The sequence below is a fragment of the Mauremys mutica genome, unplaced genomic scaffold (assembly GCF_020497125.1).
Source record: "Mauremys mutica isolate MM-2020 ecotype Southern unplaced genomic scaffold, ASM2049712v1 000330F_np12_obj, whole genome shotgun sequence".
Lineage (NCBI taxonomy): Eukaryota > Metazoa > Chordata > Testudines > Geoemydidae > Mauremys > Mauremys mutica.
The window spans coordinates 370,472-390,775 of record NW_025422919.1 but is presented as its reverse complement, the minus strand read 5'-3'; the positions used below and the strand labels follow the sequence as shown (position 1 = coordinate 390,775).

General features: G+C 67.9%; 2 protein-coding genes across 2 annotated transcripts; one reads left to right on the top strand and one right to left on the bottom strand.

Moving 5' to 3' along the window:
• Nucleotides 1-1,180: 1,180 nt before the first annotated feature.
• On the top strand, nucleotides 1,181-12,579 carry ENO3 (enolase 3). Its single transcript, XM_045000542.1, has 12 exons — nucleotides 1,181-1,367; nucleotides 2,076-2,162; nucleotides 2,327-2,422; nucleotides 6,350-6,408; nucleotides 6,760-6,829; nucleotides 6,972-7,105; nucleotides 7,987-8,209; nucleotides 9,107-9,304; nucleotides 9,390-9,591; nucleotides 11,141-11,249; nucleotides 11,328-11,386; nucleotides 12,290-12,579. Exons 2-12 carry the CDS (start codon nucleotides 2,078-2,080, stop codon nucleotides 12,357-12,359), a joined length of 1,305 nt encoding a protein of 434 aa, XP_044856477.1. The 5' UTR covers nucleotides 1,181-1,367; nucleotides 2,076-2,077; the 3' UTR covers nucleotides 12,360-12,579.
• Nucleotides 12,580-13,808: 1,229 nt separating this feature from the next.
• On the bottom strand, nucleotides 13,809-18,956 carry SPAG7 (sperm associated antigen 7). Its single transcript, XM_045000485.1, has 7 exons — nucleotides 18,807-18,956; nucleotides 17,469-17,536; nucleotides 16,670-16,758; nucleotides 16,080-16,164; nucleotides 15,519-15,608; nucleotides 14,918-15,074; nucleotides 13,809-14,214 (listed from the first exon to the last, which is right to left on the bottom strand). The coding sequence occupies exons 1-7, from the start codon at nucleotides 18,895-18,897 to the stop codon at nucleotides 14,096-14,098; spliced, it is 699 nt and encodes a 232-aa protein (XP_044856420.1). The 5' UTR covers nucleotides 18,898-18,956; the 3' UTR covers nucleotides 13,809-14,095.
• Between the last annotated feature and the right edge of the window lie 1,348 nt (nucleotides 18,957-20,304).

The following is a 20,304-nucleotide window of genomic DNA, read 5'->3' as shown; positions in this document are numbered from 1 at the left end:
TCGGCTCCCCCCAGAGGGGACAGGCCCCTGCCCCATTCCCTGCCCCCCTGAGCCAGCCAGTCCCCGCCCTGGGGCCAGGGGGAGCCGGCGCCCCCCAGAGGGGACAGGCCCCTGCCCCATTCCCGCCCCCCTGAGCCGGCCAGTCCCCACCCTGGGGCCGGGGGGGAGCCGGCGCCCCCCAGAGGGGACAGGCCCCTGCCCCATTCCCGCCCCCCTGAGCCGGCCAGTCCCTGCCCTGGGGCCGGGGGGGAGCCGTGGGGCTGTGGGGTTCTGGGAGCTGCCCCAGTGGCCCCCGAGCGGTGTGTGGGGCAGAGACGTGGGGCCTTGTCCAGCCCGGGGAAGGGGCTGTGCACAGGATGAGGGTCAAATCTCACCTGCTTCCTTGTCTGCACCAGGCCCCTGCCCCTCCCAGCCGACCCCCAGAATCTCGTCCTGGTCAGATGGGTACAGGGCGACCCCCGTCCCTCCCCACCACAGTGCCCCTCAGGTGAACGTCCCTGAGGCACCCATGGCTAATAACCTGCCAGACAAGGGGGGGGCCCCCGAATGCCCCAGTGCCTGATTCTCTCCCTGGCTCTGGGAGGGGATGGGGGGCTGGTGGTTAGAGCAGGGGGGGCTGGGAGCCAGGACTCCTGGGTTCTCTCCCCGGCTCTGGGAGGGGAGCGGGGGCTGGTGGGTCAGAGCAGGGGGGGGCTGGGAGCCAGGACTCCGGGGTTCTCTCCCCGGCTCTGGGAGGGGAGTGGGGGCTGGTGGGTTAGAGCAGGGGGGGAGCCCGGACTCCTGGGTTCTCTCCCCGGCTCTGGGAGGGGAGTGGGGGCTGGTGGGTCAGAGCAGGGTGGGCTGGGAGCCAGGACTCCTGGGTTCTCTCCCCAGCACTGGGAGGGGAGGGGAGGGGGGGCTGGTGGTTAGAGCAGGGGGGGCTGGGAGCCAGGACTCCTGGGTTCTCTGCCCGGCTCTGGGAGGGGAGTGGGGGCTGGTGGTTAGAGCAGGGGGAGCAGCGAGCCAGGACTCCTGGGTTCTCTTCCCCGGCTCTGGGAGGGGAATGGGGGCTGGTGGGTCAGAGCAGGGGGAGCTGGGAGCCAGGACTCCTGGGTTCTCTCCCTGGCCCTGGGGGGCGGGGTGTGCTGTGCGTGAGGGACGCTGGGATCGTTCAAGCGGCTGCATATTTGTGCGGGTGCCAACGGCCCGTCTGGGGGTTGGCCCGTCCCCACACAGGCAGGACACTTACAGACAGTCCCTAACTGGGCCCGGGTGGGCGGAGGATGCCGGGGACCTCGGGTATAAAAGGGAGGGGGCAGCTACCGCCCGGGCACTGTCAGCTGCCCACCCCCCCTGACAGCCACCGACCGGAGACGAGACCCAACCAAGTGAGGGCCAGGGCCAGGGTCCTCCCCTCTGGTCTATTCCCCTTTGGAGGCGCAGGAGTGAGGGGCACCAGCAGGGCTGGGGGGGGCAGGGCTGGGCTAGCAGGGGCTGCGGGTCGGGAGTGAGGGGCACCGGCAGAGGTCGGGGGCCAGGGCTGGGCTGGTAGGGGCTGCGGGTCGGGAGTGAGGGGCACCAGCAGGGCTTGGGGGGGCAGTGCTGGGCTAGCAGGGGCTGCAGGTCGGGAGTGAGGGGCACCGGCAGGGCTGGGCTGGTAGGGGCTGCGGGTCGAGAGTGAGGGGCACCGGCAGGGCTGGGGGTCGGGGAGGCCAGGGCCTGTCCCTGTCTGGGCCCCACTCGCAGGTCAGGGGGTGACCTCTTTCTCCACTGGCCGGGCCTCCGAGTGTGCGTGAGTCTATTTTTAACCCTGGCAGCTGCCCAGGGTGTGTGTGGAGGTGTGAATGTTAAAGGGGTCGGACATGCTCTGGATTGGAGAGAGGGTCTCGGGTGGGTGGGGCTGGGAGCCAGGACTCCTGGGTTCTCACCCCGGCTCTGGGAGGGGAGTGGGGGCTGGTGGGTCAGAGCAGGGGGGGCTGGGAGCCAGGACGCCTGGGTTCTCTCCCCGGCTCTGGGAGGGGAGTGGGGGATGTGTAGGGGGAGGACAAGCCTTGGGCATGTGCTGTTCCGAGCCCCCTCTTTTTTCCTCCCACCAGCCATGTCCATCCAGAAGATCTACGCCCGCGAGATCCTGGACTCCCGTGGGAACCCCACGGTCGAGGTGGATCTGCACACGGCTAAGGGTGCGTGGGGGGGGGGAGAACTGGGGTGTGGCGTTGGGGGGTTCCCATGGGGACAGGGTGGGGGATCCCAAGGCAGGATGGGAGGGGGGCTGGTGGGGGTCAGGCTCTCCCGGCCGTGGGGGGAACCCACAGGAGTTACTCCCCCTGCTTCTCCCCCCCCACAGGTCGTTTCCGGGCCGCCGTCCCCAGTGGTGCCTCCACCGGTATCTACGAGGCGCTGGAGCTGCGGGACGGGGACAAGTCCCGATACCTGGGCAAAGGTGAGGGGCCGTCGGGGGAGGGGGCTGACGGTAACCGGGGGGTGGGATCGTTTATCCCTCCCTCCCCACAGACCTCCCCTTCCGCCCTCCATCCACAGCCAGGCCTGGGCTCCTCCAAGGTGCTGCCGCTTGTTGGACGGACGCCCGGAGGTGATACAAACCTTGACCCCGTGTTGGGGCGGGGCCGGGGGGGCGTTTCCAGTCATCCCAGCAGGAGTTGTGGACACTAGCCCCTGGGAGAGGCCCATAGACTCAGGGGGGTGTTATTGACTTGTTCTTACGGGTGGCCAAGAGGGTCATTGCCTGGTTGGTTGGTAGGGTTGGCTGGATGGCCGGGAGGTTAATTGGCAGGTTGTTGGTAGGGTTGGCTGGTTGGCCGGGAGGTTAATTGGCAGGTTGTTGGTAGGGTTAGCCAGGAGGCTAATTGGCAGGTTGGTTGGTAGGATTGGCTGGTTGGCAGGGAGGTTAATTGGCAGGTTGTTGGTAGGGTTGGCTGGTTGGCCAGGAGGCTAATTGGCAGGTTGGTTGGTAGGATTGGCTGGTTGGCAGGGAGGTTAATTGGCGGGTTGGTTGGTAGGGTTGGCTGGTTGGCCGGGAGGTGAATTGGCAGGTTGTTGGTAGGGTTGGCTGGTTGGCCGGGAGGTGAATTGGCAGGTTGTTGGTAGGGTTGGCTGGTTGGCCGGGAGGTTAATTGGCAGGTTGTTGGTAGGGTTGGCTGGTTGGCAGGGAGGTGAATTGGCAGGTTGTTGGTAGGGTTGGCTGGTCGGCCGGGAGGTGAATTGGCAGGTTGTTGGTAGGGTTGGCTGGTTGGCTGGGAGGTTAATTGGCAGGTTGTTGGTAGGGTTGGCAGGTTGGCCGGGAGGTTAATTGGCAGGTTGGTTGGTAGGGTTGGCTGGTTGGCCGGGAGGTGAATTGGCAGGTTGTTGGTAGGGTTGGCTGGTTGGCTAGGAGGTGAATTGGCAGGTTGTTGGTAGGGTTGGCCAGGAGGTTAATTGGCAGGTTGGTTGGTAGGGTTGGCCAGGAGGTTAATTGGCAGGTTGTTGGTAGGGTTGGGTGGTTGGCCGGGAGGTGAATTGGCGGGTTGGTTGGTAGGGTTGGCTGGTTGGCCGGGAGGCTAATTGGCAGGTTGTTAGTAGGGTTGGCTGGTCGGCTGGGAGGTGAATTGGCAGGTTGTTGGTAGGGTTGGCTGGTTGGCCGGGAGGTTAATTGGCACGTTGTTGTTAGGGTTGGCTGGTTGACCGGGAGGTGAATTGGCAGGTTGATGGTAGGGTTGGCTGGTTGGCCGGGAGGTTAATTGGCAGGTTGTTGGTAGGGTTGGCTGGTTGGCCGGGAGGTGAATTGGCTGGTTGTTGGTAGGGTTGGCTGGTTGGCCGGGAGGTGAATTGGCTGGTTGTTGGTAGGGTTGGCTGGTTGGCCGGGAGGTGAATTGGCTGGTTGTTGGTAGGGTTGGCTGGTTGGCCGGGAGGTGAATTGGCTGGTTGTTGGTAGGGTTGGCTGGTTGGCCGGGAGGTGAATTGGCTGGTTGTTGGTAGGGTTGGCTGGTTGGCCGGGAGGTGAATTGGCTGGTTGTTAGTAGGGTTGGCTGGTTGGCCGGGAGGTTAATTGCCTGGTTGTTGGTAGGGTTGGCTGGTCGGCTGAGAGGTTGATTGGCTGGTTGACTGGTTCATTGGTGGGTTGGCTGGTTGGCCGGGAGGCTAATTGGCAGGTTGTTAGTAGGGTTGGCTGGTCGGCTGGGAGGTGAATTGGCTGGTTGTTGGTAGGGTTCGCTGGTTGGCCGGGAGGTGAACTGGCTGGTTGTTAGTAGGGTTGGCTGGTGGGCCGGGAGGTGAACTGGCTGGTTGTTGGTAGGGTTGGCTGGTCGGCCGGGAGGTGAATTGGCTGGTTGTTGGTAGGGTTGGCTGGTCGGCCGGGAGGTGAATTGGCTGGTTGTTGGTAGGGTTGCCTGGTTGGCCGGGAGCTGAATTGGCAGGTTGATGGTAGGGTTGGCTGGTTGGTTAATTGGCTGGTTGTTGGTAGGGTTGGCTGGTTGGCCGGGAGGTGAATTGGCAGGTTGTTGGTAGGGTTGGCTGGTTGGCCGGGAGGTGAATTGGCTGGTTGTTGGTAGGGTTGGCTGGTCGGCCGGGAGGTGAATTGGCAGGTTGGTTGGTAGGGTTGGCTGGTCGGCCGGGAGGTGAATTGGCAGGTTGTTGGTAGGGTTGGCTGGTCGGCCGGGAGGTGAATTGGCAGGTTGTTGGTAGGGTTGGCTGGTTGGCCGGGAGGTGAATTGGCAGGTTGTTGGTAGGGTTGGCTGGTCGGCCGGGAGGTGAATTGGCTGGTTGTTGGTAGGGTTGGCTGGTCGGCCGGGAGGTGAATTGGCAGGTTGTTGGTAGGGTTGGCTGGTCGGCCGGGAGGTGAATTGGCAGGTTGTTGGTAGGGTTGGCTGGTCGGCCGGGAGGTGAATTGGCAGGTTGTTGGTAGGGTTGGCTGGTTGGCCGGGAGGTGAATTGGCAGGTTGTTGGTAGGGTTGGCTGGTCGGCCGGGAGGTGAATTGGCAGGTTGGTTGGTAGGGTTGGCTGGTTGGCCGGGAGGTGAATTGGCAGGTTGTTGGTAGGGTTGGCTGGTTGGCAGGGAGGTGAATTGGCTGGTTGTTGGTAGGGTTGGCTGGTCGGCCGGGAGGTGAATTGGCAGGTTGTTGGTAGAGTTGGCTGGTCGGCCGGGAGGTTAATTGGCAGGTTGTTGGTAGGGTTGGCTGGTTGGGGGAGGTGAATTGGCTGGTTGTTGGTAGGGTTGGCTGGTCGGCCGGGAGGTGAATTGGCTGGTTGTTGGTAGGGTTGGCTGGTCGGCCGAGAGGTGAATTGGCAGGTTGTTGGTAGGGTTGGCTGGTCGGCCGAGAGGTTAATTGGCAGGTTGTTGGTAGGGTTGGCAGGTTGGCCGGGAGGTGAATTGGCAGGTTGTTGGTAGGGTTGGCTGGTTGGCCGGGAGGTGAATTGGCAGGTTGTTAGTAGGGTTGGCTGGTCGGCCAGGAGGTTAATTGGCAGGTTGTTGGTAGGGTTGGCTGGTTGGCCGGGAGGTGAATTGGCAGGTTGTTGGTAGGGTTGGCTGGTGGGCTGGGAGGTGAATTGGCTGGTTGTTGGTAGGGTTGGCTGGTCGGCCGGGAGGTGAATTGGCTGGTTGTTGGTAGGGTTGGCTGGTCGGCCGGGAGGTTAATTGGCAGGTTGTTGGTAGGGTTGGCTGGTCGGCCGGGAGGTGAATTGGCAGGTTGTTGGTAGGGTTGGCTGGTTGGCAGGGAGGTGAATTGGCTGGTTGTTGGTAGGGTTGGCTGGTCGGCCGGGAGGTGAATTGGCAGGTTGTTGGTAGGGTTGGCTGGTTGGCAGGGAGGTGAATTGGCAGGTTGTTGGTAGGGTTGGCTGGTTGGCAGGGAGGTGAATTGGCTGGTTGTTGGTAGGGTTGGCTGGTTGGCCGGGAGGTGAATTGGCTGGTTGTTGGTAGGGTTGGCTGGTTGGCTGGGAGATGAATTGGCAGGTTGTTGGTAGGGTTGGCTGGTTGGCCGGGAGGTGAATTGGCTGGTTGTTGGTAGGGTTGGCTGGTCGGCCGGGAGGTTGATTGGTTGGCTGGTTGGTAGCCTCGACTGAGAGCTTCATTGGCTGGTTGGCTGGGAGGTCACTGGTTGGTTGGGTTGACCGGTTCATTCATTGGTTGACTGATTTAATGGATTTGTTGGCTCATTGGCTGGTTAAAAGTGCTGGCTGGTGCAGTCTTGGGTGGTTTGTTAGTTCGTTAGAATATAGTTAGTTAATTTAAATAAAGCTCCTGATCTCAAACGAAGTCCCAGGACATCCCATGGAAACCTGGGCTTGCCCAAATGGCAATGGCCCGGGCGGCCAGCTCGGACGGGTGGGGGCCAGTAGAGACCAGCTGGGTCCCACATCTCTGTCCTCCTCCCGCCAGGGGTGCTGAAGGCCGTTGAGCACATCAACAAAATCATTGCGCCGGCCCTGCTGGAGAAGGTAACGACCCCCCGCTCGTGCCTGTAGGGGGTGCTCCTGTGTCGGGGGTCTGGGCAGGACGTGGGCATGGAGGGGTACCTGGCTATGGGGGGGGACGCCCAGAGGGCATGGGGGTACCTAGGGAGGGCGTCTCTGGGTACTGGAGGGGGGCCCAGGAGTGGGGTTAGCGGGCGGAGGGAGCTAGATATGGGGCAGGGGGTCCCTGGGTGGAATAGGCTGGCTGTGTATAGGACGGTGTCTGGGGGGCTGCAGTGTGAGGTGTCCTAGATGGAGGGTGGGGATGTGGGGGGCGGCTACCCAAGGTGCCTGTGTGACCCCCGTCTCCCCACTGTCCCCCCCCCCGCCCCACAGAAACTCAGTGTTGTGGAGCAGGAGAAAATCGACAAACTCATGATCGATCTGGACGGGACAGAGAACAAATGTGAGTGAGAGGCATCGCCACCGACCCTGTGCCAGCCCCCAATCCCCCCTCCGGCCCCTTCCCCAAACCGCTGATCCCCCCCCCGTTACCTGACTGCAGGGTGTGTGGGGGGGGAGCTAATCCCGTCCGTCTCCACCCACAGCCAAGTTTGGGGCCAACGCCATCCTGGGGGTGTCTCTGGCGGTGTGCAAGGCCGGGGCCGCGGAAAAGGGGGTGCCCCTGTACCGCCACATCGCCGACCTGGCTGGCAACGCAGAGCTCATCCTGCCCGTTCCGGTGAGAGCCCCCCGGACGCCAGGGTTCCTCGGGGAGGGGAGTGGGGGCTGGTGGGTCAGAGCGGGGGGGCTGGGAGCCAGGACTCCTGGGTTCTCTCCCCGGCTCTGGGAGGGGAGTGGGGGCTGGTGGGTCAGAGCGCGGGGGCTGGGAGCCAGGACTCCTGGGTTCTCTCCCCGGCTCTGGGACGGGAGTGGGGGCTGGTGGGTTAGAGCAGGGGGGGCTGGGAGCCAGGACTCCTGGGTTCTCTCCCCGGCTCTGGGAGGGGAGTGGGGGCTGGTGGTTAGAGCAGTGGGGGCTGGGAGCCAGGACTCCTGGGTTCTCTCCCAGGCTCTGGGAGGGGAGTGGGGGCTGGTGGGTCAGAGCGCGGGGGCTGGGAGCCAGGACTCCTGGGTTCTCTCCCCGGCTCTGGGAGGGGAGTGGGGGCTGGTGGGTTGGAGCAGGCGGGGCTGGGAGCCAGGACTCCTGGGTTCTCTCCCCGGCTCTGGGAGGGGAGTGGGGGCTGCTGGGTTAGAGCAGGGGGCGCTGGGAGCCAGGACTCCTGGGTTCTCTCCCCGGCTCTGGGAGGGGAGTGGGGGCTGCTGGGTTAGAGCAGGGGGCGCTGGGAGCCAGGACTCCTGGGTTCTCTCCCCGGCTCTGGGACGGGAGTGGGGACTGGTGGGTTGGAGCAGGGGGGGCTGGGAGCCAGGACTCCTGGGTTCTCTCCCCGGCTCTGGGAGGGGAGTGGGGGCTGGTGGTTAGAGCAGGGGCGCTGGGAGCCAGGACTCCTGGGTTCTCTCCCCGGCTCTGGGAGGGGAGTGGGGCTGGGGGCTTAGAGCATGAGGGGCTGGGGACCAGGACGCCTGGGTTCTATGCTGACCCCCTTCCCCCCCCACCCCGGGCAGGCGTTCAACGTGATCAACGGGGGCTCGCACGCGGGGAACAAGCTGGCCATGCAGGAGTTCATGATCCTGCCGGTGGGGGCGGCCACTTTCAAGGAGGCCATGCGCATCGGGGCCGAGGTCTACCACAACCTGAAGGGCGTCATCAAGGCCAAGTACGGCAAGGACGCCACCAACGTGGGGGACGAGGGCGGCTTCGCCCCCAACATCCTGGAGAACAACGAAGGTACCGGACGCCTGGGTTCCCGCCCCGGCTCTGGGAGGGGAGTGGGGGCTGGTGGGTCAGAGCAGGGTGGGCTGGGAGCCCGGACTCCTGGGTTCTCCCCCTGGCTGCGGATTGACAGGAAGAGGACAGCAGCTGCTTACAGGGCTGCGGTTGGGTTTCAAGACTCTCTCAGGCTGGGTTTTAGCCTCAGCCCCCGATTCCCTCGTCAAATGTCGCAGCCATAATTAGTGCAGCTGCTGGTAACCGGAGCCGCAGGGAGCCCAGTGAACGTTGCTGGGCCAGGAAAGGTCACGGCCTGCTGGGGTCTCCTGCGCTCACAGGGACCCCTCACCCGGCGCTGAGCTGCAGCCACCTCTGGGGCGGGGCGGCCGGTTACCCAGGGACCCCTCGCCCGGCGCTGAGATGCGCCCACCTCTGGGGCGGGGCGGCCGGTTACCCGGGGACCCCTCGCCCGGCACTGAGATGCGCCCACCTCTGGGGCGGGGCGGCCGGTTACCCAGGGACCCCTCGCCCGGCGCTGAGATGCGCCCACCTCTGGGGCGGGGCGGCCGGTTACCCAGGGACTCCTCGCCCGGTGCTGAGATGCAGCCACCTCTGGGGCGGGGCGGCCGGTGACCCAGGGACCCCTCGCCCGGCGCTGAGATGCGCCCACCTCTGGGGCCGGGGCGTCCGGTTACCCAGGGACCTCTCGCCCGGGGCTGAGATGCGCCCAGCTCTGGGGTGGGGCGGCCGGTTACCCAGGGACCCCTCGCCCGGTGCTGAGATGCGCCCACCTCTGGGGTGGGGCGGCCGGTTACCCAGGGACCCCTCACCCGGCGCCGAGATGCGCCCAGCTCTGGGGCAGGGCACCGCACCTGTGTCTAGGGCTGAGCCGCGGCGTGTTCTCCTCCTGCCCAGCGCTGGAGCTGCTGAAGTCGGCCATCGAGAAGGCCGGGTACCCCGACAAGGTGGTGATCGGGATGGACGTCGCCGCCTCCGAGTTCTTCCGCAGCGGGAAATACGACCTGGACTTCAAATCCCCCGACGACCCCGGGCGCCACATCAGCGGGGAGAAGCTGGGCGAGCTGTACCAGAGCTTCATCAAGAACTACCCCGGTGAGCGGCCTGGCCCGGCTCCCCCCGGCCCCGGGGCGGGGAGTGGGGCCGGGGGGCTGGGTCTGACCCCGTCTCTGCCCCCCAGTGGTGTCCATCGAGGACCCCTTCGACCAGGACGACTGGGAGACCTGGCGGAAGTTCCTGACCCAGGTGCCCATCCAGATCGTGGGGGACGACCTGACGGTGACGAACCCCAAGCGCATCCAGAAGGCCGTGGAGCTGAAAGCCTGCAACTGCCTCCTGCTCAAAGTCAACCAGATCGGCTCCGTCACCGAGTCCATCCAGGCGTGAGCCCCCGCCGCCCCGTCCAGCTCAAACCGGGCCCGGGGAGCCAGGACGCCTGGGTTCTCTCCCAGCGCTGGGAGGGGAGTGGGGGCTGGTGGGTTAGAGCAGGGGGTCCGGGAACCAGGACTCCTGGGTTCTCTCCCCGGCTCTGGGAGGGGAGTGGGGGCTGGTGGGTTAGAGCAAGGGGGGGGGCTGGGAGCCAGGACTTCTGGGTTCTCTCCCCGGCTCTGGGAGGGGAGTGGGGGCTGGTGGGTTAGAGCAGGGGGTCCGGGAACCAGGACTCCTGGGTTCTCTCCCCGGCTCTGGGAGGGGAGTGGGGGCTGGTGGGTTAGAGCAAGGGGGGGGGCTGGGAGCCAGGACTTCTGGGTTCTCTCCCCGGCTCTGGGAGGGGAGTGGGGGCTGGTGGGTTAGAGCAGGGGGTCCGGGACCCAGGACTCCTGGGTTCTCTCCCCGGCTCTGGGAGGGGAGTAGGGACTGGTGGGTTAGAGCAGGGGGGCTGGGAGTCAGGACTCCTGGGTTCTCTCCCCAGCTCTGGGAGGGGAGTGGGGGCTGGTGGGTTAGAGCAGGGGGGCTGGGAGCCAGGACTCCTGGGTTCTCTCCCCAGCTCTGGGAGGGGAGTGGGGCCTGGTGGGTCAGAGCAGGGGGGGCTGGGAGCCAGGACTCCTGGGTTCTCTCCCCAGCTCTGGGAGGGGAGTGGGGCCTGGTGGTTAGAGCAGGGGGGGGCTGGGAGCCCGGACTCCTGGGTTCTCTCCCCAGCTCTGGGAGGGGAGTGGGGGCTGGTGGGTTAGAGCGGGGAGGAGGCTGGGAGCCAGGACTCCTGGGTTCTCTCCCCGGCTCTGGGAGGGGAGTGGGGGCTGGTGGGTTAGAGCAGGGGGGCTGGGAGCCAGGACTCCTGGGTTCTCTCCCCAGCTCTGGGAGGGGAGTGGGGCCTGGTGGGTCAGAGCAGGGGGGGCTGGGAGCCAGGACTCCTGGGTTCTCTCCCCAGCTCTGGGAGGGGAGTGGGGCCTGGTGGTTAGAGCAGGGGGGGGCTGGGAGCCCGGACTCCTGGGTTCTCTCCCCAGCTCTGGGAGGGGAGTGGGGGCTGGTGGGTTAGAGCGGGGAGGAGGCTGGGAGCCAGGACTCCTGGGTTCTCTCCCCGGCTCTGGGAGGGGAGTGGGGGCTGGTGGGTTAGAGCAGGGGGGCTGGGAGCCAGGACTCCTGGGTTCTCTCCCCAGGTCTGGGAGGGGAGTGGGGCCTGGTGGGTCAGAGCAGCGGGGGCTGGGAGCCAGGACTCCTGGGTTCTCTCCCCAGCTCTGGGAGGGGAGTGGGGCCTGGTGGTTAGAGCAGGGGGGGCTGGGAGCCCGGACTCCTGGGTTCTCTCCCCAGCTCTGGGAGGGGAGTGGGGGCTGGTGGGTTAGAGCAGGGGGGGACTAGGAGCCAGGACGCCTGGGTTCTCTCTCTGCGAGGTAGCACATGTCAGGAGGGTTGCAGTGTGGGGGGAGCGGGTTAGGTTTGGATAACACCCCCCCGCACAGCTGCACTGACGGACCCCCCGCCCCGGTTCCCTTCCAGGTGCAAGCTGGCGCAGAGCAATGGCTGGGGGGTGATGGTGAGTCACCGCTCCGGGGAGACCGAGGACACCTTCATCGCCGACCTGGTGGTGGGGCTCTGCACAGGGCAGGTGAGCAGCGGGGGGGCTGCACCCCCTTTTCCCCGCACCCCCCACGGCCCCTAACCCCGGCTCTGCCTCTCCCCACAGATCAAGACCGGGGCCCCCTGCCGATCCGAGCGCCTGGCTAAATACAATCAGCTGATGAGGTAACGAGGCAGGGCCTGGCCCCTCTGGGGGGCGCCGGCTCCCACCCAGCCCCAGGGCGGGGACTGGCTGGCTCAGGGGGGCGGGGAATGGGGCAGGGGCCTGGCCCCTCTGGGGGGCGCCGGCTCCCACCCAGCCCCAGGGCAGGGACTGGCTGGCTCAGGGGGGCAGGGAATGGGGCAGGGGCCTGTCCCCTCTAGGGGGCGCCGGCTCCCCCCGGCCCCAGGGCAGGGACTGGCTGGCTCAGGGGGCCGGGGAACGGGGCAGGGGCCTGTCCCCTCTGGGGGGCGCCGGCTCCCCCCCGGCCCCAGGGCGGGGACTGGCTGGCTCGGGGGGGTGGGGAATGGGGCAGGGGCCTGTCCCCTCTGGGGGGCACCGACCCCCCCCGGCCCCAGGGCAGGGACTGGCTGGCTCAGGGGGGTGGGGAATGGGGCAGGGGCCTGTCCCCTCTGGGGGGCGCCGACTCCCACCCGGCCCCAGGGCGGGGACTGGCTGGCTCGGGGGGGCGGGGAATGGGGCAGGGGCCTGTCCCCTCCGGGGGGCGCCGGCTCCCCCCTGGCCCCAGGGCGGGGACTGGCTGGCTCAGGGGGGCGGGGAATGGGGCAGGGGCCTGTCCCCTCTGGGGGGCACCGGCTCCCCCCCGGCCCCAGGGCAGGGACTGGCTGGCTCAGGGGGGCAGGGAATGGGGCAGGGGCCTGTCCCCTCTGGGGGGCGCCGGCTCCCCCCCGGCCCCAGGGCGGGGACTGGCTGGCTCAGGGGGGCGGGGAATGGGGCAGGGGCCTGTCCCCTCTGGGGGGCGCCGACTCCCCCCCGGCCCCAGGGCGGGGACTGGCTGGCTCAGGGGGGGCGGGGAATGGGGCAGGGGCCCATCTCCCCCCCCAGCTCACCCCCCCGTCTCCCCCCAGGATCGAGGAGGCCCTGGGCGACAAAGCTCACTTCGCCGGGCGCAAGTTCAGGAACCCCCTGGCCAAGTGAGCCCCACGGCTGCCCCCCCCCCCCCCAGCGTCGGCACGGCCCTGCCCCATGGCCGGGGGCGGCACCGGAGGGACGGGGCGGGGCCTGGACCCTCAGCACCGGGGCTCCCCCCAGGACAGCGCGATGCGACCAGCGAGTGCCAGCGGCGACACTGGGTCCAGCCCCATCTTCCCACGGCGGCTGGGGGGCGAAGCTCTGAATAAAGGCACCTGGACACGCAGCGACTGGGTGTGGTTCTTTCCCTGGGGCCCGGACGCCTGGGTTCAATTGAACTCGGGGGGGGGGGGTTAGAGCAGCGGGGGCTGGGAGCCAGGACTCCTGGGTTCTCTCCCCGGCTCTGGGAGGGGAGTGGGGGCTGGGGGGTTAGAGCAGGGGGGGCTGGGAGCCAGGACTCCTGGGTTCTCTCCCCGGCTCTGGGAGGGGAGTGGGGGCTGGGGGGTTAGAGCAGGGGGGGCTGGGAGCCAGGACTCCTGGGTTCTCTCCCCCGCTCTGGGAGGGGGACGCAAGGAGGGAGGGACAGAGGAGTTCTGCCCCCACAAGGGAGCAGTGGATGCCGTGGGGCGAGCAGGGGGTGGCTCTAGCAGCGGCCGTTCCTGTCCCAACAGCTCCCGCCGGGACCCCTGGCAGCCTGGCCCCAGCTGTCCCCAGCGCTGTGGGCGGGAGGGGGAAATCGCCAGTAGGTGCGGTACGGGGCACCTGACACACAGCTGCGCCCAGCCCCGGTCAGACCGAGAGTCGCTCCAAAACCCCAGCCAGGCAGGAGGAGCCGCGTGGATCGTGATTAAACAGAGACGGGTTTATTGGGGGCGATACAGCGGCTCCTACGGCCCCCCCTCCTTACCACCCACTGGCGGGGGGGTCACATACCCCACAACACGTGGCTGGGAGGGGGAAGGGGAGGATGGGCAGGGATCTGGCCTCCCCCCCACCGCAGCTCTGGGGATTGATTCTATTTACACTTAAATAACGAGCAAATCCCCCCCCCCACCCCCAATTAGCTGAGGGGCTCCCAGCAAGGAGAACAGGTTAAAATCCCCCCCACCCCCACAGGCAGGGATTCCCCCCCGCAGAGATCCTCCCCCCAACCCCAGAGATACCTGGGTGCCTTCCCATCCCCCCCCCCCGGATTCCCAATGCTGCCCCCCCACAGGTTATGGGGCCCCCGTCACCCTCCTTATGGCGGGAGCTAGGACCTTTCCCCATAAGGGGGGGTCTAATGTCCCCAAGGATGGAGGAGGGAGGTGAAATGCGGGGTGAACCCCCCCCAGGGGGGACCCCCCCAATCTGACAAGTGCCCTCTGGTGGCAGGAGTGGGATGCTGCAGCCTGTACGGCGGCCCCAGGCGCCCTCAGGTGGGGGAAGGCGACACTGCACCCAGATCTCTATTCCCCCCCTCCCACCCCAAAAATAGACTCCCCCCCCCCGCGCCCACGCTGGGGGCTCCCCTCCCCCCGCTCACACTCACCCCCCTCCCCGAGCTGGAGAGAAAAAACAATTCCAAACAAAATCACTTAAAATACGCCCCCGCCCCCAATTGAAAACCTAAAATCACTCCTAGGCTACCGGGTAAATAGTGGGGGCGGGGGGTTACCTGGGTACATGGGGGGCAGGGCAGCCCCCTCCCCCGCCAGTCGGGACGCCCCAAGCAAGGTTCACACACAGCAGCAGGTCTGGGGTCAGTCCCTGAGATCTGCTCCCTGCCCCCCCACTCTGGGCAGGACGCCCCCCCCCCAGCACTAGGAGGTCCCGGCCCCGCCCGGCCCCTCGTCTTCGCTCTGCCGCAGCCGCTTCTTCGCCCGGATCTCGTTCATGGCCTCCTCGATGGAGCGCGTGTCCCGCTTGTTCGCCACGGGAACTGGACAGGAGAGCGGGGGGTGAACCCAGGAGTCCGGGCTCCCAGCCCCCCCTGCTGTCACCCACCAGCCTCCACTCCCCTCCCAGAGCTGGGGAGAACCCAGGAGTCCTGGCTCCCAGCCCCCCCTGCTCTGACCCACCAGCCCCCACTCCCCTCCCAGAGCCGGGGAGAACCCAGGAGTCCTGGCTCCCACCCCCCCTTCTCTGACCCACCAGCCCCCACTCCCCTCCCAGAGCCGGGGAGAACCCAGGAGTCCTGGCTCCCAGTCCCCCTGCTCTAACCCACCAGCCCCCTCTCCCCTCCCAGAGCCAGGGAGAGAACCCAGGAGTCCTGGCTCCCAGCCCCCCTGCGCTAACCCACCAGCCCCCACTCAGCCAGGGAGAGAACCCAGGCGTCCGGGCTTCCTGCCCCCCTGCTCTGACCCCACCAGCCCCCACTCCCCTCCCAGAGCCGGGGAGAGAACCCAGGAGTCCTGGCTCCCAGCCCCCCTGCTCTAACCCACCAGCCCCCACTCAGCCAGGGAGAGAACCCAGGAGTCCTGGCTCCCAGCCCCCCCTGCTCTGATCGCCAGACCCCACTCCCCTCCCAGCGCCAGACAGAGAACCCAGGAGTCCTGGCTCCCAGCCCCCCTGCTCCGACCCCCCAGCCCCCGCTCCCCCCCCAGCGCCGGGCAGAGAACCCAGGCGTCCGGGCCGGCGCTCACCGCAGCCGTACGCCTTGTTGGCCTGCATGGTGTGGGCGGCGTCCTTGGCGGCCTCCTTGCCGATGAGGTGACTGTATTTGTCCTTGTAGTCGGTGTTGGGGTTCACCACGGCCGGGCCCCTCAGCGCCTCCTGCTCCGCCTCCCTCTGAGCCAGCTCCTGGGGGGGGACTGGGGGCGTGAGGGGGGGGGACACACAAGGGGACATGCCCCAGCCCCGCCCACCCATGCTGGTAGGCCCCACCCACCCACATAAGGACACGCCCCCCTACAGAGAGGAGATGACACCTTGGCCCCACCCACCCAGATAAAGACACGCCCCCGCAGAGAGTAAGTGACACCCTGGCCACGCCCACCCAGAGAAAGACACGCCCTCTATGGCGTGGGCGGTGACACCTCAGCCCCGCCCACTGACACAGGGAGGCTCCGCCCACCCAGAGAAAGACACGCCCCCGCAGAGATGGCGGTGACCCCTCGGCCCCGCCCATGGGGAAGACCCCCCCTCCCCACAGCCCTGCCCACCCAAAAGGCAGATGGGGGGAAAGATGCCCCAGCCCCCCCCAAATCCCTCCCAGCACAGCCTGGGGGGGCCCCCCACACACACCTTGAGGCGGCGTTTCTCCTCGGCCCGCTGTGGGTCCCATTCCTCCCCACAGCGATAGGCCTCCAGCTCCTCGTCCGACGGGGCGAACTCCTGGGGGGCGGGGGGCAGAGCGTGAGCCACCCCATGGCCCCGAGGGCTTCCCGCACGCTGCCCCCACCTGAGCCCCAGCCCCACAGCGCGAGGGAGCCAGGACGCCTGGGTTCTCTCCCCGGCTCTGGGAGGGGAGTGGGGGCTGGTGGGTTACAGCAGGGGGCTGGGAGCCAGGACGCCTGGGTTCTCTCCCCAGCTCTGGGAGGGGAGTGGGGGCTGGTGGGTCAGAGCAGGGGGGCTGGGAGCCAGGACTCCTGGGTTCTCTCCCTGGCTCTGGGAGGGGAGTGGGGGCTGGTGGGTCAGAGCAGGGGAGGCTGGAAGCCAGGACTCCTGGGTTCTCTCCCTGGCTCTGGGAGGGGAGTGGGGGCTGGTGGGTCAGAGCAGGGGGGGCTGGGAGCCAGGACTCCTGGGTTCTCTCCCCGGTTCTGGGAGGGGAGTGGGGGCTGGGGATGGGGGGGGAGTGTCGCTCACCTTCTTAAAGATCATGACATAACGACTCTCCTCATCGTCACCGAAGGAGAAGGACGTCAGGCCGGCCACTTCCACCACGTCGTGCCTGGGGCGCGAGCGAGGGGAGAACTCGATTTACTGACACACGGAGCAAACGTTCCAGGGGCTGGACCCAAAGACCCCTCGCCTGGCGCTGAGATGCAGCCACCTCTGGGGCGGGGCGGCCGGTTACCCAGGGACCCCTCGCCCGGCGCTGAGATGCGCCCACCTCTGGGGCGGGGCGGCCGGTTACCCAGGGACCCCTCGCCCGGCGCTGAGATGCAGCCACCTCTGGGGCAGTGCGGCCGGTTACCCGGGGACCCCTCGCCCGGCGCTGAGATGCAGCCACCTCTGGGGCAGAGCGGCCGGTTACTCGGGGACCCCTCGCCCGGCGCTGAGATGCGCCCACCTCTGGGGCGGGGCGGCCGGTTACCCAGGGACCCCTCTCCCAGCAGTGAGATGCAGCCACCTCTGGGGCGGGGCGGCCGGTTACCCAGGGACCCCTCTCCCAGCAGTGAGATGCCCCCCACCCCACACGTGGCGGCACCTCCCCCTCCGCCCGGGAGCCTCACAGGATGCTGCGTTCTAGCTTGTTCATGGGCTGGAATTTCTTTTTGGTCTGTGCGCTGTCTTGGATGAAATCAGACACGTCCTTCTCCATCTGCAAAGGGAGACGGAAGGGAAAGCTCAGGGGGGGTTAATGGGGCAGGGGCCTGTCCCCTCTGGGGGGCGCCGGCTCCCCCCCGGCCCCAGGGCAGGGACTGGCTGGCTCAGGGGGGCGGGGAATGGGGCAGGGGCCTGTCGCCTCAGGGGGGCGCCGGCTCCCCCCCGGCCCCAGGGCGGGGACTGGCTGGCTCAGGGGGGCGGGGAATGGGGCAGGGGCCTGTCGCCTCTGGGGGGCGCCGGCTCCCCCCCGGCCCCAGGGCGGGGACTGGCTGGCTCAGGGGGGCGGGGAACGGGGCAGGGGCCTGTCCCCTCCGGGGGGCGCCGGCTCCCCCCCGGCCCCACGGCGGGGACTGGCTGGCTCAGGGGGGCGGGGAATGGGGCAGGGGCCTGTCCCCTCTAGGGGGCGCCGGCTCCCCCCCAGCCCCAGGGCGGGGACTGGCTGGCTCAGGGGGGCGGGGAACGGGGCAGGGGCCTGTCCCCTCTGGGGGGCGCCGGCTCCCACCCGGCCCCAGGGCAGGGACTGGCTGGCTCAGGGGGGCGGGGAACGGGGCAGGGGCCTGTCCCCTCTGGGGGGCGCCGGCTCCCCCCCGGCCCCAGGGCAGGGACTGGCTGGCTCAGGGGGGCGGGGAACGGGGCAGGGGCCTGTCCCCTCTGGGGGGCGCCGGCTCCCACCCGGCCCCATGGCTGCCTCGGTGGGTCACTCACCCTCTTTCTGAACTCCACCTTCTGCCGCTTCTCCTGCTCCTGCAGCTTCTTCAGCCGGGCGGCTTGTTCTGCCAGGGCGAGAGAATCAGCAGCTCAGGGTCTGGGGGGCAGAGCGGGGAGAGGGTGGGAGCCCGGACTCCTGGGTTCTAGAGTGCCCTTCCCCCATCTCCCTGTGTGTTGATAGCCCAGTCCCTCCCCCAGCCCCGTGTCTATTTATAGCCCGGTCCCTATAACACCCCTCCCCCGAGGTCAGGGCCATATGGATACGGGGGTGGGGGTGATGTCAGGGCCACGGTGAGCTGGGCAGGGGATGGGTGGGCGGGTGGTGGGTACCGGGGAGGGGGGGGGGCTACAGGGCGGGGCTCTGAGATGGGGCCTTGGGGCGGTTCTCTGTCCAGGGGGCGGGGCCATGAGGTGTGGGGCGGGGTTTAGCATGGGGGTGGGGCTACAGAGCAGTACAGAGCAGGTTCTGTTCCCGGTGGGCGGGGCCACGAGGCGCTGGGCGGGGCTTAGCATGGGGGCGGGGCTACAGGGCAGGTTCTGTCCAGGGGGCAGGGCCACGAGGCGCTGGGCGGGGCTACAGGGCAGGTTCTGCTGGTACAGGGCAGGTTCTGTCCAGGGGGCGGGGCCATGAGGCGCTGGGCGGGGCTACAGGGCAGGTTCTGTCCAGGGGGCGGGGCCATGAGGCGCGGGGCGGGGCTTAGCATGGGTGGGCGGGGCCAGGGGCGCTGGGCGGGGCTTGGGGCGGAACCGTGTCCCAGGGCGAGGTTCTGACCCGGTGGGCGGGGCCATGAGGTGCGGGGCGGGACTTAGCATGGGGGCTGTGTCCCGGGGCGAGGTTCTGTCCCGGTGGGCGGGGCCATGAGGCGCTGGGCGGGGCTACAGGGCAGGTTCTGTCCCGGTGGGCGGGGCCACGAGGCGCTGGGCGGGGCTTAGCATGGGGGCTGTGTCCCGGGGCGAGGTTCTGTCCCGGTGGGCGGGGCCATGAGGCGCTGGGCGGGGCTACAGGGCAGGTTCTGTCCCGGTGGGCGGGGCCACGAGGCGCTGGGCGGGGCTTTGTATGGGGGCGGGGCTACAGGGCAGGTTCTGTCCAGGGGGCGGGGCCATGAGGCGCTGGGCGGGGCTACAGGGCAGGTTCTGTCCAGGGGGCGGGGCCATGAGGCGCGGGGCGGGGCTTAGCATGGGTGGGCGGGGCCAGGGGCGCTGGGCGGGGCTTGGGGCGGGGCTGTGTCCCGGGGCGAGGTTCTGACCCGGTGGGCGGGGCCAGGGGCTGTGACGCGGTGGGCGGGGCGCTCCTCGCCCCCCCGCTCCTCGCCCCCCGCCCCCGCGGCCCCTGACCTCGCGCGCGGCGCCGCGTCTCCTGGTCGCCCAGCCCGGGCGGCCGCTCCATGGCGCTGAGGATGGAGCCCAGCAAGTCCAGCTCCGCCATGGCGCCGCGCCCCGCCCCTTCCGTCGCGTCACCGCCTGCGTCACCGCCTGAAAGGGGCGGGGCGGGGCTCTGTCGGCGGGCAGGAAACCGGCCCCTCTTAAAGGGGAGGTCCTGAAAGGGGCGCGTCGGAGGGGAATTAATACCCGGCCGCCTTAAAAGGGGAAGGAGGGAAGCCCCCGCCCCCCCCCCCCTCGCGGCGGGGCCGTCATGACAGCGGAGCCTTAAAGGGGAGGCGCGTCGGCGGACAAATAATAATCATCTTAAAGGGGCGGTTCAGGCCCCTCCTCCCCCACCCCCTGAAAGGGGCGGGGCGGGGCTCACCCACAGCACACGGGAGAGGGGGGGGGGGTGTTAGAGGGTGGAAAGATGCAGCCCCTCCCCCCCCCTCCCGGACTCCTGGGTCCCCAGGTGGAAGACCCCCCCCCTCCCCCATCAGTTCCCGGGGGGGGGGGGATGACACACACACGCCCCCCCCCCGCCCCGCGGCGCTGAGTCCATCCAGTGGCGGGCAGTTCCGCAGGCCCCGGCGCCGGGGCGGGGGTCCCATTTCCTCCCATGGGGGGGGACCCAACCCCCCCCAATTCCGGGCAGAGCTCCCCCCCCCCAGAGCCGACCCCCCCCCCCTGCCCCAGGCATCACACTCACTGCGCTTTGCGTTTCGTTTCGTTTTCCTTTTTAATGTAAATTTGTACAAACCAACCCATGCAAAAACGGTAGAAACGTGGGGGAGGGACATTTCGGGGAGAGTGCGGTGGGGGGGGGCAGGGCGAACACCACGGGCAGGGGGGGGTTGTTTTAATGTTTACCAGCATGCAGCTCTCCCCCCCCACCCACCCCCCCACCCACGCTGCGGGGAGCCCCAAGCGGCGTTAAGATTGGTTTTTAAATATATTCTTCAGTATAATTTTTTTATTTTCTGTAGGGTTTTCTTTTCCTCCCCCCCCCCCAATATATTACAACTATGTACACGAGGTGTGTGTGTGTGTGTGTGATGGGCAGGCGGGGGGGGGGGACACACACAGGCTTTATACAGCAAGCGGGGGGCTCGCCCCCAACTCCCCCCAGCAGCAGATCTGTAAATATATACACAGCTGCCTCGGCGAGGGAGAGAGACCAGCTGGAGGGGCTGCTGAGGGCAGGTATAGGGAGCTGGGGGGGGCATCAGGAGGGCTGGGCTCAGGGTTCCTTTAAGAAGAGGCCCGGAAGGGATGTGGGGAGCAGAGACCCAGAGGCTGGGCACTGCAATGCCCCATGGGAGGTGTAGTTCTCAGACCCACCCCTGGCCCCCAGCTGAGGGGGTTGTGGGGCGGGGGGGAAGACCCTGCAGCTGGGGACAAAGGCAGGCCAAGCACAAGGGGCTGAAATGCAAACAGGGCCCTTTAAGTACTGAGGGGGGTGGGTATGAGC